The sequence below is a fragment of the Vidua macroura genome, chromosome 7 (assembly GCF_024509145.1).
Source record: "Vidua macroura isolate BioBank_ID:100142 chromosome 7, ASM2450914v1, whole genome shotgun sequence".
In the NCBI taxonomy this organism is placed as follows: Eukaryota; Metazoa; Chordata; class Aves; order Passeriformes; family Viduidae; genus Vidua; species Vidua macroura.
The window spans coordinates 2,714,540-2,731,623 of record NC_071577.1 but is presented as its reverse complement, the minus strand read 5'-3'; the positions used below and the strand labels follow the sequence as shown (position 1 = coordinate 2,731,623).

The 17,084-nt window shown below is 47.8% G+C and overlaps 1 protein-coding gene across 8 annotated transcripts in view; it reads right to left on the bottom strand.

The window, feature by feature from the left end:
• The window catches only part of HDAC4 (histone deacetylase 4), a 174,675-nt gene that overhangs the window by 146,652 nt on the left and 10,939 nt on the right, over positions 1 to 17,084 (bottom strand). For all 8 annotated transcript variants that reach the window (XM_053982146.1, XM_053982152.1, XM_053982150.1 and 5 more), the window contains one exon: positions 2,471 to 2,720. In XM_053982146.1, coding sequence (XP_053838121.1) covers positions 2,471 to 2,492 — 22 coding nt within the window. In that variant the 5' untranslated portion in view covers positions 2,493 to 2,720. The remainder of the gene's footprint in view (positions 1 to 2,470; positions 2,721 to 17,084) is intronic.

Genomic DNA, 17,084 nt, shown 5'->3' with positions numbered 1-17,084 from the left:
AGTTTAAATTGTGGCCAATGTGAACAGGTTAAGGAGTGAAACTAAACATGCTTTCCCCCGCCCCCCCAAGCTTTGTCATAATCCTAAATGTTATCTTAATTAGCCTAATTGTCTTAATTATACTTCGCAGCAACTTGAGCCTTCACAGCACAATTCCAGCATCTTTTTTTCCAGCTTTGTTCCAGCGCTGGAAGAGGCAGCGACTCCTCTGCCAAAAGCCAAAGGCCACGTGATGCCTCCCAGGAAGTTTTCTTCCACCTGGGTATTCTTCTTCTCCAAAAGCTATTTCTTATTCCCTACAGAATCTGAGTCCAAAACACAACAAAAGAAGAGGCAGTGATGGGGGAGGAAGTCACACTTTTCTTACCTAACTTAAACCTTCTCCATATTTTTCCACCTTGTTCGGCGAGAAGCTCTCAGTGCCCAACACTTCTCACAAAAACTTTGCAGAGTGAAATGAAAAAATCAAAAAAAGCACAGAAAAAAAACCCAACCCAAACCACTTCCATTCATCTATGCCGCAACAATTTCATGGCACGGCTCCTAAAACATCCCATTAGTGCTGGCCTTGGAGAAGATTAGAGAAGAAAGCTTGAACCCACTGAAGCAAGGCTTAATAGGCTCTTGAGTTAAGCCAGAGCCTTCCCTTAAACAATGCCCATCATTAGGAATAATTACCTGTAGCTGTATAATCCACATGGCTATGATAACTGACATGAGAAGTCCAGATGTCATCTTTGGCAAGGCTTGAGAAATATTTCTGCTCCTTATTATACAACTGACTCTTGAAAGAGAAACGAGCAGCAAGAACACCGGGGGTGAAAAGCCACCAGGAAACACTGCAGAATTCCAACCCAAGCCTTGGAAGTACAACCAGAGTAAGAACCCAGCACCCAGGAAGGGCACATGGGAATCCAACACCATCCTGCCCTGCTGCCACACCCTGTGTTTTGATCAGACCACTATTCTCAGCACCATTCTAGACAGGGTTGTTAGAAAAACAAAGCTCGAGCTGATTTTTGGATCTACAGGAATGCTGAGCCAAAGCAGCAGAAAGAGGCAGGAGAAACATGTGTTCAGTGATGAATTACGAAAGGAAGCAAGGCAAACCAGCATCATATAGCCCAACCAGAAAGGACATCACCACTCCCCAAACCTCTGGAGAGCAGCTCCTTAAGAAGCCAAGAAATACCCACCATTGGGTTGGGACTGCAGGTGGGTTTTTAAGGTGTCCCACCACCACAACGAGAGAAAAGCAAGCAGCCACAGCTCCCAGCCTCACTCCTGAGTCATGAAAACACTGAAACAACAATTATGTGTTATCTGAAGAACAGAGCTCCTTAAAAACATCACTCTGCATTTGTGTCTCCAGTAAACACCTGCATTCATACAAACACACGTTTCTCAACTCCTCAAAGTACCAACAAATTTCCAAATCTAAGACTGCTACGTTATGGAAGCAGAGGCCAGGTTTTTTGTTTTTTGGGTTTTTTTTTTTGTTTGTTTGTTTGTTTTTGATAATTCTGATTATTTTAGAGACTCCTAAACTCATTTCAGTTGTGAGGTGAGGGTCAGGTCTCCCCCTGCTGCCTGTAGACTCCAGCACCCCTATTTATTGCAGGATTTCTTCCCCCACAAACAAGCGGCTCCTTAAATCTTAGGAGCTGTTCTCTGGCTTTTAGCATTTCAGCCTTAATTGTTAACCTCAACCTGATTAAACTGAAGTCACAGAGTAATCTCTCAGAGGCAGAGTGAAATAAGTCCTTCCACGTGAGTTGTTGTTGTTGGATTATTTGCTTCCCAGCAGCCAGTTCTGTACCATAAACTGAAACAGCCCAAGCACAATTAAAATTCCTCTTACAAAGCTCTGCCTCACACGAAAGTTGCCCCAGACTCCCTAAAAACAAATGTGTGAGGCATCTTAAAGCTGGGAAGCAGGTAACTGAGCAACTACAGATTCTTCTGACAGACAAGAAATGCACAATTTAGTAGTGATGAATCATGCCTCAAATTACAAGACACATTAGGGATAATCCCCCAGACAGCATTGAGGTGGATCAATTGACTTTTGTTCCAGCAAAACTATTCCTTCCTGTTAAAAAGTCCAACAGTTTTCTTAAACATCAATAAAGGCACCAGCAGAACCCTGCCCATTCCTTGGAAGTACACTCCTGATCGTTAAGGCTCATCAGCACAGATTTAACAAATTAAATATCTGGTTCATGACTCAGAAAATACCAATTTTCACTGATGCAATGATTAGAAACCCAAATTTCAGAACAACCAGAAGTCTGAAACTGTAAAACTTCCTTGTAACACCAACAGCACTTTCCACCTTCACACCAAGTTTCAGACGAAGCAGGAAAGGGAGGGGGTCCGGATGACCATTTCAGCATAATTAAAAGGTGTGTTCATGCAACAAACTGTGTTTTGGGGTCACTGCTGGGACTCCAAGTGGCCTTACCCTTACCTGGATGGCTTTGGGAGCTCATTGCTGGCAATGTCTAGTCCTTGGGAGAAGGGATTGGAGATAGATCAGTTCCCACGGGAGTAACAGCAGCTCAAAAGAGCTCCAGTGCTTCACCAATACATAGGAGTGGGAAGTGGGGATTAAATCATGGCCACCTTGTAAAATCCAGGGCACAGTGACATGCTGAGTCGTATGGGAAGTAATCCAAGAGGGTGGCAGAGTGTCTTCCAATAGCTTTTAAAATGGGAACCTGCAATTAAAGAAAAAGATGTCTGCGTTAGCAATGAAGATTAACAGCCATTTAGATTGTACATTATATAACCTATTTATCCCTGAGATTAAACTACAATGCTATTTTAGGCATTAAGGGCTGCAGAGAGAGTAATTTTCAGAGTTGTAAATGTTACTTTGATTAATAACCATAAAGATGCAAATTAATACTTAACATTATTTAAAAAAAAAAAATTAAAGAAAACAACTTTCCAACGACACATTCACGTCTCAGAAACCCAAAATTCCATGCTAATTCTCATCCTCCAACAGCACCATATGAAGCCACTTCAGTCCAACAGCTTCCATATTTTAAAAGCCATATGTATGAGTGGTAACTGTACTTCATGCATCTGTTCCCCAAAAGAAGTCTAAAGAAAAATTCCTCAGTGCCAAGAAGTGGTCTTGGAGCAGGAAGGAAAAAAACCCACACAATCAATTCCACTCCTACTCTACCCAAGCCTCCAGCAGATTACTAAGAAGCAGCTCCATACTGCCCCAGGGGAAAAAAATCCACCATTCCCAATGGTTTTGAAGCTGTGTAGTAGAGGGAGGGAGAGAGAACAGAGGGGAAATCACCCACAGAGTCAGCAAGCCCTGGCCCCAGCCACCCAAAATATGGAAGTATAGAAGCAGTAGATACCCTGGTTTGGAGAAACCCCACCTGAGACCCATGCTGACCTAACCAGCCACCCTTACACTGAAAGAACTTGCTCAAGTTCAGTTTTGGGAGGGGGGGGGGGGGGGTGTTCAGGGTTTTTTTGGCACTATACCAAGTGAGACCCGGTATTTCCTGTCCTTGGCAGCATCCCAGCCCAGGCTGCACTGCACTTGGAGAAACCTAGGATAGTGGAAGGTGTCCCTACCCATGGCAGGGGATGGAATAGGATGGGCTTTGAGGTTCCTTTCCACCCAAACCATTCTGGGATTCCCGAGCATCCCTGTTTTACAGGCAGGTTGTCTCAGGGATTCTGCTGTGCCACTGGCACGAGCTCCCAGCCAACGCCGCTGGCCCAGATTGAACCCAGCTGTGTTCTTTATGCAGAGTACCCCACTGCCACAGGTGATTTCCCTTCTCTGCACCATAAAACACCACAAAACCAGCAGCCCAGCCCTCCTGGGTACTCAGGGGAGCTCCTCCTGCCTGGCCAGGCATCACGCAGCGCTGGGGTGAGGTCACCCTGCTGGCAGCATCACCCTGCTGGCAGCAGCCAGCTCCAGCCCATCCCCACGGATCCAGCTGACTCTGCTCACCCCAAACTGCTCTGGCAGCAGCTCCCAAGGAGTGGTGCCCTGCAGCACCGCTGGGGTGGGGGATGGCTCCTGGGAGCTGCCATGGGGACTGCTCCTGCCTTGCACAAGGAGCATCTGTCCACAGTGCAGCTGTGCCACAGCATTTCAGGCAGTGCTGGCTATTCCTGGAAGAGCTCTTAGCACACTCAGATTTGAGTGTTCCTTTCCAAGAAGCAAAACCAGGTCTGAGACTTCCAGCACCGGCAGTTGCTCAGGAGGGGCTTTCTAAAGTTATTTCCCTGATGTGCAGGAAAATGCCTGGGCACTGCTGAACACAGGAAGGCACTGCTGAACACAGTCCCTTCCTTGCTGTGCTTCATTAAAAAACTCCTTTAATTGGCTGTTTCTCTGCAGCCCAAGTGTCTCAGCATCACCACTCTCCAAGTTCCTCTCTGCCCATCTTGCATTCTTAGAGACCTGGAACGCATTCCATGTTACACGTCAAATTCGAGAGAAAATCACTTAAATGTCATTTCTAATCCCTGCAGGTCTCTGCCATCCCGAATGTTCAAGATGTTCCAGTCCCATTAATCAGCACATCCTGTTAAACAGAGCTGGGTCAGCTTAGACCAGGCATTAGCAAGATACTAACATAATTTATTTTCATTAAAACCAGCAGGTACTGTTGTAGCATAAGCCATCTCAGCTGTAGACAAGAAGGATTTGGAGTGGAGTTACCAGATCTCCCTGTCCTCATTTTCCCAGCACAAGAATGAAAATATGAGCGTGAACAGTGAAAGTTTCCCAAAGAAACTGGACTGAATGAATAGCACCAAAACCATTCAACAGCACCGCCAGTTTAATCTATTCCTGCTTCTGCCTCATCCCTGGAAGAGTTCAAGGCCAGGGTCTTGGAGCATCCTGGGACAGTGGCACATGGCAGGGGGTGGAATGAGATGGGTTTTCATGCTTCCAATCACTCTGTGATTCCATGATTCTCTCCAGGACACAGCAGTCCTGTCCCAAATTACCGCCTCCCAAACTGGAATTTTCAGGTAGCTCTTGCACTGACCTCCATGCAGACCAATGAGTCGCTGCCAGGCCTCCACCTGCAACAATTCTTCTGTAAATTTGTCCTTTTGCCACCATCTCAAAGAAAACACTCCTTAAATTAAAAGAAGTGAAACGCTGTCTCTCCCTATGCCTCGGACATCAGGAGGTCTAGAGGGTTTTTCTAAGCAAATTATCTCATTTAGAAAAAAAAAAATAAGATTAAAAAGAAAAACAAAGCCGAGTTTGTTTAACTTCTGCTCCCAGTGCCTCCCAGGACAAGGGCGATCACCTCTGTCCCGAGGAACAGCGAGTCCACGCCGAGCATCACTCCAGAGGCACATTCCCGTCTGGCACGGGCAGGGGCTGGCTCAGGGCCGCCTGCCCGCTGCCACTGCGCACACAGGGGGAGCCTCAGACCCCGCTGCCTTGGCCAGACGGGTCGCAGCAAGGCTCACCCCGGGTTCTTGGGGGGCACCTCAGGCTCCCCAAGCTGGACCCCAGCTGGAGCAGAGATGGGCACAGCCAGCCAGAGCATGCCACAAGCCCCAGGATCACCTGCTCTGGCAGACAGCAAGCGGGGCCACGGGCACCGTGCCAGGTTTGGCACGTCCCTGGGCACTGAGCAAGGAAGGGCTCGGGAGAGCAGCCACGCACAGGACAGCGGGTGGCACCGCAGGAAGTTCCCAGCAGAACTGTGGGCTCAAACAAGCAGGTTTGTCGAACATTATTTAACCAGCACTGGCATCATCAAGCTTCCTGCCTTACAGGAGAATTTTCAGAGTCTGGCCACTGCTGGATTTTTAAAAATCTCAGGAACAGGAGCACAAGGAACCACTTAATGCCTGTTTATTTCAGCTTGCTTCTAGCAAGGCATACCTGAGAGCACAGGCTCCCCAAACCACGGGGGCCGGTGCATCAGCAGCTGTATCCTCATCACATCCCTGGATCAGAGGGTGGCCATGGTCTGAGAGTGCTGTCACCTCCTTGTCACAGCCCCAAACGAGCCTCTGTTCCTGCAGGACAGACTGAGGGGCTGCAGCCCCTGCCAAAGTGCCTCGTTTCTCCCTGGTTTGGTGCCTCAGCAAACCACTAACCCTCGCAAGGCGCCTTCCCTGGATTTAAAGTAGTTCCAGATCTTCTCTTACCCCAACAGAAAGCTTTTTTTTTTTTTGCTTTTTTTTTTTTTTTAACATAAGAATCTTACAGTTCTGCCACAAGAATGATTTGTTGATAGGAGGCCTGGAGCAGCTCCTCATCAAAGACAGGCTCAGAAAGCTGAGGCTGTCCAGCCTGGAGAAGAGAAGGTTGCGTGGAGACCTCAAAGCAACATTCCATTATCTGAAGGGGCTCTGAGGAAGCTGAAGAGGGTACTCTGCATCAGGAACTGCAGTGAGGGGACAAGGAATAATGGGTTCACACTGAAAAGAGTAGGAGTTTAGGTATTAGGAAGAAATGTTTTACTGCAAGGGTGGTGAGACACTGTCACAGGTTGCCCAGGGAGCCTGTGGATGCATCCCTGGCACTGCTCAAGACCAGGTTGTACAGGGCTTGGAGCAACCTGGGATAGTGGAAGGTGCAGGGAGGTGGAACAAGATGATCTTTAAGGTCTCTTCCAACCCCTTATGGTTCTGTGATTCTGTGGCAGCATGAAAGTTCACCTTCCTCCTCCCAGCCCCTTCCAGATGTGCTTCTGTGCCATCACAAGCCCAGATGTGCAGCAACAACTAATGACAGTCACCACAGAACTTTCTTTACAGAGTTTTTCAGAGCTTTAATTGCTCTCCAGCCCCAATAAGAATCCTGGACTAGGGCTGGGCCTTGAGCACTGACTCAGCCAGGTTACTCAGGACCAGGAGCTCTGGTGCCCCGCTCTCTCTGACACAGCAGCAGCACTGCTGCCAGCATCCCTTTGAGCGCTCGGTGGAGCAAAGGGATGCTAGAAGGCCTTCCATATCCTGGCTCTCCTCTAGCAGCACCCTAGCACCATGGGGTTTGCTCTCCAAAAGCCACGGAAACACCACCACCACCACCTTCCAAAAGGTGTCACCGCCAATCCTTCTGCCTGGCACAGGTTGATTACAACGGGATCATTACGTTTTTCCCCAAAATTACCTTCCTTGCTGTATTTAGAAGCAAACAGCCCAGGGTTTACACAAACACACCGACCTGAAGGGAGGCACAGCCTCTCCCAGAGCTCTATCGATTAAATCTCTCCTTTGACAACAGATCCTGCACTTTAACCAGAGAGGGGGAAAGCTGCCTTTGCTTCTCAGGGTTTGTTTATAAAATACTGCCAATACAGGATCCATACACGAAAAGAGGAGGGAAGGAAGAGGTTTAGAAGTGCCTGGAAACAATTTACTGTGACCACAGGGAGATTTACTCCCTGCGTCTTTATACAGGATGATGGAACGGCTTGGGCGGGAAGGGACCTCAAAGCCCACCTCACTCCAAACTCCTGGCATGGGCAGGGACACCTTCCACTAGGCCAGGCTGCTTTATTTAGAGCAGAGCCAGTGTGAAACAGCCTCCTGAGCTCACCTCCCCTCCAGGGACCACCATTTCCCAGTGACAAAAAGAGTGGCAGCAGTCCCTAGGACCCCCACAACTCCTGTTTCTGCAGCAGAATACAGCTTCACTGGATCTGTCCTGGGAGAGCAGGTTTCACAAGCACTGCCCACTGCCCAGAAGTGCTGCTTTTCCTACGGTTCCAGCAATACTCAGATCTCTTCCAGGAAATATATTTGCAAATTTCAAACACCCCCCTCAAAGAGTTTGGAGTCTCTAAGCAGTTTTCTGTCTCTAAACACACACTGTGAGAATAGCAGGTGACACTGTAAAATCTACTATCAGCTTAATGCTCAACTGTGGCCAGAAGAGCAACTGGATTACCATGGAATAATGAAAAATAAAAATAAAGAAGTGAATTTGCTGCTGTGTTAGCCCAGTTCCTCCAAAACCACACGGATTTTGTGCAGATCTGGACACTCCCCTTCCTTTTCCAAGTACGCAGTGTAAGAGTTTCAAAAGGGCAAGAAAACCATCAGAGGTGTGGTACACATTTCTCATGCAGGTGAAGCAGATTATAATAAATCTGCAGCCCAGACAGAGGTGACTTAAAGATATCACAGTGATGCAGAATCATGATTATGACAGAAAAATCACTGATCATTCAGCTTTCCATCTATTTCTGTTAGAGCCAGAACTTTTTCCCCTACTTTTGCTGGGTGAGAAGCTGAGTGGACCCAGGAGGAAGGGAAGGGTCCACAATTTTGAAAAAGCCCAATTCAAAGTGTGCTCTCTGCATTACCTGCTCTTCCTTAGCTGCACTGAGAAACTCTGACTTGGGGTGCTGGAAAAAGCAAAAGTTCTCCTGAATTCCAAAAGCAAATGGACAAATTTCTTATAAAAGAGGACAAACACCAAGTGCACAAGGCCAGGAAACCCATGAGACAAGTCACTGTTTGAGAGGTGTCACCATGTGCATGTCCTGTTGTGAAAGGCCTCCCAAAGTGCATCCTCTTGGATGCTGCTGGAGAGCATGGCAATCAAGTACTTTTAAAGACCTTAAAATCTCACCTGGACATCAACTTACAGTCACTAAACCAACTCAGCTCTGCATTGTCCCACACAGATGTGACAGCCCCATCTTACAAAATATAAATTTTGCTCTGTAAAACTTTCTATATTGCACTGAAATCACATTATCAGACTCTTTCCAGTTTCCACACCTGCACTCATAAAGTTAAGGGAAATACTGGCAAGTGGAAGTGTTGATACAAAACTCAGGAATCCTCATGGAAGGGGGACAGGGAGCACAAGCAGTGTGAGCACTGAAGCCTTCACTACAGTTACAACTGTGTAAGCAACAATTAAACAGGAAACCCAACCTAGTCCAGCTGTTACCAAGAGCTCCTCTCCAAGGGAACACCAGGTACAAACATGCCCCGGTAAGGAGGATCCAGACTGACCAGTCCAGCCCTCTTTGCCAGGACATCCCATCTTTGCCAAACGCGTCATTTCCCTGCAGCACCAGAACCAGAGGTGCCCGTGTCTGAGATCAAAAGCTCAGCACGGTGATTCAAACACACAGAGCACCTTAGAAACTTCAAGGAATCGGCCCCAGTGCATTTGTTTAGCAAATGCTGACTTTTCCCAGCCAGCCATCACAAGAGGCTCTCACATGACAGCCCAGAGCCGAGCAAACATTGTGCTTCCATCTCTCCCTGCAACTTCCACTCTCCAGCTCACACACACGGTGAAGATTTGCTGCTCTCACCGAACACTGTGACCTCTGACAGGTCCTGTGTGGTGACACCATCAGGGATTCCATCTCTGGGCACGTTTGTCCTACACCTTAAATTACAGCATGTGTACACCAAGATTCCAGCACTAACCAACACCTGCTCCAAACTTCCCCAGTTCATCCAGGAGCTGCAGTGCCTTCCTGGACAGTCCCTGGGAGCAATCCTGCCATTATTCCATAAGCAGTGCTACACATGCTATGAAGTCACTGTCAGAAACAAAATGAAGAGCCACAAATGGCAAGACAGTATTAACTAATTATGAGCTGCTTTATTAACATGGAACTAATCCACAGCTATGGAAGGATGGAAAACCTAGGTGGAAATAATTAATCTAATTAACAGAAATTCTCTACAAAAATAATCAAGGAAAACACTTTCTACAGTTTCCTATCCTTTTCCTTCTTATTTTCAAGGAATGCTTCACAACTGGATTTCCAGGGCACACAGATTCCCTGAGTAAAGTTGCTTTTCCCAGGCTCTTCTCAGTTGTGTCTCAAAGTCAGGCACTCAGACTGATCTGTGGTGGCAGTGCTGCACCCCTGGAAGTCCAAGCACTGAGACATCAGCCCAAACTGAAAACATGGTATCTCAGTGACTAAGTGAAAACACCCTTTGCCCATTTCTATGTTAAACTAACACAAAACTGACATTATTGAGCTTGCCCCTGGCAGTATTTCCCTCAAGTTTCAAACTGAGGAAATCCCTCATGGTACTTTACACAGACATGCAAATCACCACCCTGACCAGCACTTAGAGCTGCTCTGAAAACCAAAGGTGCCTCCACAGCCTAGAAAGAAAACTCTTCTGGCAGACACCCAAAACCACCAAAGTTTTGTGCCCTTTCTCCCTAGAACACACAGGAGCATCCACACGATTCACAGCCATACCACTGGGCAGATCTCTCAGCAGGTTTTAGACCTCAACAAGTATTGATGTTGAAACCACTGCAGGTATCCCAAATACAAAGGGAAGCAAAAGCACTCTGGGAACAACTAAGTGCATGAGGAGCGAACCTAAATCCTCCCAAGCGTCACCCAAAACTCTGAACAAAAGATCCCAAGCAAATCTGGAAATACCACCTCATGTTCACCCCGTGAGAGCTCCAATTTAAAGTGGCCAACAGCTTGGAGATAATTTTTTTCGGAGTTGAGCAGGAAGAGCTGCAGATTCAGAAACGCAAGCGACTGTTTGAAACCTGGGACTGTGCGAATCTGCAGGAATACAGAGCCCTCCTTGACTAGCAAGGCTCTGGCAGAGGGTCTGAAAGAGCAGGATGCTTCTGAGCTCAATCCAGTTTCTCAGCAAGAGCAGCAAGAACAAGCAGTCTCACAGATGGATCCGCGTGGGAGGGAGAAAGGATAAAAGTCTGCCTCGGGAGCCTGTTCCAGCTGCTACCGGAGCCTCGCAGGAGTCGGCACAAATTGGGCAGAGCTACCTATAAAAATCGACTGTCTTGGCTTTTTCTGAGGCCCTCTTCTTTCCCAATTCCATGTCTTTCCTCCATCCTACTATTTCCACATTTGAAGGAGTCCAAATCAGATAACTGAAAGTAGTGCTTGACAGAAGGTGAATGCAGACTGGGAGTTTATCCCGTTTCTTCATCCCTGCCTTGCAGATCACCCTCACTACACACACTCAGCAGCAGAAAAATCAAAATTCCTTTTAAATGCTCGACTTACAAGTGATTAAAAATGGAGTATTTGAGGCCAGGTTGGAACCTGAACCAGTGAGGGGCAGCCCTGCCCATGGCAGGGGGGTGGAACTAAATGGTCTTTCACGTCCCTTCTGACCCAAACCCTTCTGTAATTCCATAATTCCGTATTATTTTTAAGCAGAATTTCCTCAGCAGCATTTTCAGTGCCAGGAAGAGGCTGTGTGGCCAGCAGATAGGGAGCTCACCTCACTGGCTGAAAGCAAGTCTTTACCTGGGGTTGTTTTTCAGTTCCTCAGGTAGGCAAAGGCAGAGAGAAAAACATTTACCTTTTCTCTTCACATACTTGAGCTGTTCCAGCCACATCTGAACTTCTTGTTCCTTCTGACAAAGAATCAGAATTACTGGTCACTAGCTGTGCCTAACCCATCTGGTCTCCCAACAGAAAATAGCTGAGTACATGTGTCATCAATCACTGTTAATTACTTTCATTAACTTGGAAAAAGAATATTGACTTTTTTTAAAGAACAAACATTGTTTAAGGTCAGCCTAGTTCTCTTTTTTTTTTTTTTTAATTGAATGCTATCTGATTACCAAGGGAAAATAATTTGGTCTGAACACTCAAGCAAGCCTGCCACCCAACTCGTGCAGTTCTTTTGTCTGGTGAGACATTTCCTAAAGTTTTTTTCTGGAAGGGCCAGTATGATTCAGAACCTTTGTGCTGCTCTCCAGCGCCCCGTGTTAACCTCGCTGCCATTCCCACCTACTGCCCCCGTGGCTTTGGCAGCCCTGACCTTTGGCATGCTCTGGGAAAGAAACATGCCCCAAGGTCTCCACAAACATGTTGCATCACCGTGGAGTGGACACTTAGCCCCTCTGCTGTCGGCTGCAAAACAGTGACACAGGCACAGATCACAGCAGTCTGTCCGTTCTCATCTGCAGCAGAGCCTCTGCCAGCACATCAAACCAGCCAGGAGCCACATGGTGCCATGCAAAACTCCCCTGGACTGTCCCCCTGCTCCAGAGGCTGACTGGGATCACCCCTTGGCCCCTGCATGAGCTCACCTTCCTTCCAAGCAGAGGAGTCCCTCTCCACACCTGCTCACCCCCGTCCAGTTACTCTTTCTGGAGGAGCCACTTCAACTCAGCGTTTGTTACATTTTTCCATGCCTCAGTTACTGGCTCCAACACTGCCCACGTCCAAAAAACTGTTTTGTCTGAGGACATCCCATGTCACTCCTGTCCCCTAATATCCCATAACTCTGCCCCCCAGACCGGGCTGTGCTTCCCAACCCACTGCAGGAATGTGTGCAGAGCTCAGGCGAGCACCCTCAACCTTGGCTGGCACCCAGCTCATCGGGCACAGCACACCCTCACCCACAAAAGCTTTGGGACCTCATCACAGGCTCCTAAGTTTACATTTCTGCATGTTTTATCCCTCCTGTCTGGCACTGAATGCCAATAACGATACCAAAACACTGGCCCTTCCCACAGCCACCCAAGCAGCCAGACCCCAGTCCCAATGAACTGCACAGGATCATGGAATACCAGAATGGTTTGGGTTTGAAAGAGCTTCTCATCTGAACCCCAACATGTGGTGCCACTCTGCCATTTCTCCTTTTAAAGGGCCTGTTTTCCTACAGTCAATAAAAATGTCTTACAGCCTATGAGTGCACTTGTGCATCTTACTCAAAGGATCTTTACCTAAATCCAAATTTTGCATACAGGCATGAAGGATAATGCACCAAACAGAAAGCAAGAATTCACAACTTCGCCTTTAAAGTGCAACATAATTTACTTTTATTTGTTGGGAAAACCTGTAACCAGTCACAGCATCCCTCTGCTGACAGGATCATCCCTCAGGGATGATCACAGGGCAGTCCTGGGCACTCTGCTCAGTCCTGGCTCCTCTGCCAAAGCTGCTGAGACTCCAAGCCCAGACTGCTGATAACTGAAGGGGCAGGAATCCCCAAGGGAAGCCAAAATAAATATATAGTTTTATATTCCTGAGGGTTCCACCATTTTTAGTTTTAAATCACATTTTCCAGCCACATCCACAGCCAGGATAGAAAACCAAGTAAGTCACCACAAACCTGTAAGTTCCTCTGCTGACAGGGTTACATTTCTCATGACCAGCATCATCCTTTAATGAAAACTAGAATCTTCAGGCAAATATTTCAGTCTTAAAAGCTGACAAGCAAGAAAGGCAAGGAAGGAACAACTGGCACCACTCAGACTCGAGGAGGTTTCAGGTCATTTATTATATATTTATCTGTTTTATAACACCATCAAAACCAAAGAGGAGCAAAACCCTTTAAAGAAGTACCTGCAGGTTACCTTGACAAAGGCCAGCAAACTTTTGGGAAATTACTTTCCAGGTGCTGCTCCCAACCTCACAGTGGTTCTTTAACTGAGTGAGAAGGAAGAGCTCCATTTACTTTAGGATTTACATTTTATGTGGCCCATTTTGCCTGTTTGAACAATGTGAACTTAGCAAGGCAAACTGGAATTGTTCCAGGCAGTAAGAAAACTGGACTGTAAAGCCACACAAAATGTTGGACATATTTCAAGGACTGACACAGTACCTGCCATGGGGACTTTTTAAGGTATGTTTTACAATACTGCCAGTCACCAGTTAGAAAAGGATTTCTGTGTCCTCAAGGAAGCCTTACAGCCCTAACTTAGAGTTTAGGCCAGAAGGGACCTGAAAGCCCATCCCATTACAGCCCCTACCATGGGCAGGGACACCTTCCACTGTCCCAGGTGGCTCCAAGTCCATCCAAGCTGGCCTTGGACACTTCCAGGGATCCAGGGGCAGCCACAGCTGCTCTGGGCACCCTGTGCCAGGGCCTGCCCACCCTCACAGGGAACAATTCCTGCCCAATATCCCATCCATCCCTGCCCTCTGGCAGTGGGAAGCCATTCCCTGTGTCCTGTCCCTCCATGCCTTGTCCCCAGTCCCTCTCCAGCTCTCCTGGAGCCCCTTTAGGCCCTGCAAGGGGCTCTGAGCTCTTCCAGGAGCCTTCTCTTCTCCAGGTGAGCACCCCCAGCTCTCCCAGCCTGGCTCCAAAGCAGAGGGGCTCCAGCCCTCCATGGCCTCCTCTGGACTCACTCCAGCAGCTCCAGGTCCTTCCTGTGCTGGGCCCCAGAGCTGGGGCATCTCTGCAGGTGGGGTCTCACCTGAGTAGGGCAGAACCCCCCCCTTCCCTGCTGGTCACAGTTCTTTGGATGCAGCCCAGGATTTGGGGGTTTGGGATTTCTGGTCTGCAGAGCACTTTGCTGGGTCATGCTGAGCTTCTCATCCACCAACACCAAATAGCACAGACTCCCTTTACGGCTTTTCACACCAAATAGCACAGACTCCTCCCTGCAACTGGCTCTTCTTTCAGGCTGGGAATGAAGCAAAGTAATTTACACCTGTTTCTGTACCTCTTCAGCCTGTAAAAATATCAAAGCCCAACCTTCGGGGTCTTTTATTCGCTTTCCTGTAGCTCTTGCACCTCTGCATGCTCCTAAATCTCCTCCTGTAACTTCTGGCTAACAGCTCCAGCTTCTGCACCAGGAGGAATTACTGGGCTTTCAAGATAAGCTGCGTTAGTCACCAAAGCTCTGCTCTGCAGGATCTCCTCTCACCTTATCACCTGCTGCTTGGGATACTCTGAAATAAATGAACCAGGAAAGAATACAAGGTGGAAACAAAACAAATCCAAAGACTCTGCGTGTAAGCATTAATCTACATCCATCTTGTACCTGACAGGAAGCGGTACCGAGGTGGGGTTGGTGTTTTCCCCGTGGTAACAAGTGACAGGACAGGAGGAAACAGCCTCAGGTTGTGCCAGGGGATGTTAATGTTGGATATTTAGAAAAATTTCTGCATCAAGAGAGTTGTCAGTCCCTGGGCAGTGGTGAAGTCCCCATCCCTGGGGTTTAAAAGCCATGTGCATGTGGCACTTGGGACATGGGTTAATGGCAGTGCTGGAGGAACTGTTGGATTTGATCGTCTTATAGAACTTTTTCAACCTAAATGATTCTGTGTTTCTATGAACATAATGATTAATAAATTATATTACAGCAGAGGGGAAGAAATGGCCTGACAGCCAATGCCTGCAGCCACCTCCAGCCAAGTGCGGCCCCTTCCTGAGGGAAAGCATGCACAGCCTCAGCACACTCTGACAGACAAACACCTCCTCGGGTCGTCAGGCAGCTGAACATTTACATTTCAGCACCAGCTTTACATTCAAGCAAATCGCAGGGCCACTGCAGAGCAAACACGAGTCCCATTACCTCAGAGCACTCGGCATGCAAAGCACACTTGGGGGCGGGGGGTGGTAAAGGAGATTGCAGGAATTTTTTCCTGAGATAAGATCGAGTGAAAAGGAGCAGAGGCTGCTGACATATCTAGACTCCCAGAAGCCAGTAAATATGCAAATAGGCTGCCATTTCTGCCAGTAACACTCAGAACCAACTTTGATTCTGCTAAAATATATCGCATTAAACAAGAGAGATAAGCCCGGCGCTGAATCCACACAGAGCAACTCCCTTTGACCAAGACAGCTTTACTTCTCACTCCAGGAAATCCTGAACAAAGCTTTCTATTCAGAGTCTCCACTCTGACTATCACAGTGTTTACGAATAACTTTGGCCATTTACCTTTTAGTAGTCTGACTGCAAGTCCTATTAAAAACTCTACATAAAGCCATAAACCACCCTGGAAAAGCCGCAACCATCCAGTCCCAGTCACAAACCTTTCCCCAAACCAAGACAGGGCTTGCTGCCCCGAAGCCACAAGCAGCAAATTTCACATGAGATGTCAGAGAGGAGAAAAAGAAAGGGTGTATTGAGCGTGCATCCCTGGAGACAGAGATTACAGAGGAAGAACTGAAGTTGATGTGACCTGATAGCAACGATAAACTCAGGAGATGATAACGACATTCCCTGGACATCCATCTGTTGTCCTTGGGGTTTGGACAGACACACCAGGCAGAAATACGGACGCATGAAAATATTAAATACAGACATGATTTGTTCTCATTTATATGAAGTATATACGTGTGAAATAAATAGATGCATATTCAAACACCAGAGGCAAAGAAAGCATTTCTTATTTTCACCCCGTTTTATCTGCCTACCACCTCTGAATCAGCGAGATGAGCTCAAAGGCCAGCGCTGGCTCTAGTCTGAGATATGTATTTTGCACATTGCTAAACAAAAGTAAAAGCAGCTCTGCCCTGCCATGGCAGGGGCTGAACTCAGCCTCAATAACTAATTCCATTCGATGAGGCTGTTCCCTTACAGAGGGAAAAGAGTACAACCTGCAGCCCTCCCCGACAGCCCTTGGCTGCTCTTCCGAGACTCCAGCATACAGGCAAGAGTATCAAGAACTTCAAGCAACCGCCAGCATCAAAAAACAAGCATGTACAGAAGCTAGGGAGATGTAAAAAATAAACCCCAGACCTTTGCAGGCTGAACAAGCCTCCCACGTGTGGCACAATACAACAGGAACAATTTCCCCAGCAATGCCAGGCACTGCAGGGAGATGAAAGCAGGCTCAAGCCCTCCAGGAGTAGGACCTGCAGCCAGCAGGGAAGCCTCAGGAATTCCCAGGAGCAGAAGCCCATCCCCAAAGCTGTGGCAAACACAGCAGAGAACAATCCAACACGAGGTGGCTGGAGAAAGCTCCCAGTGCTGCAGGAAGGTTATGACAAAGCAGGTTTGCTGGCAGGAGGAGAAGCAGAGACACAGACAGGGCTGAGAGGGCCTGCTCCAGGAGAAAAGAGCTGAGGGAGGAGGGAACAGCCCAGCAGCTGGGAAATGCCAGCCCAGGGAACACCTGTGCTCAGTCCATGCCCCTTCCATCGCAGCCAGCCCCAGCACTGCCCTGGCAGGAGAACACCAGGACCTGGCCTGTGTTTGCCTGGGCTTCACAGCCACACTCGCTGGCTGGCTCCAGCATATGCTCAGAACTCCCTTATCCCTATCCCGAGGCTGCCATAATTCCCATTTTAGCTGCCAGTGCTAGGAAAGAGCCTCAGAGCTATATGCTGAGGCCCTGGAATTTAAATATATGATAACACTGTAAATAAAAGGAAACAAATTCCTT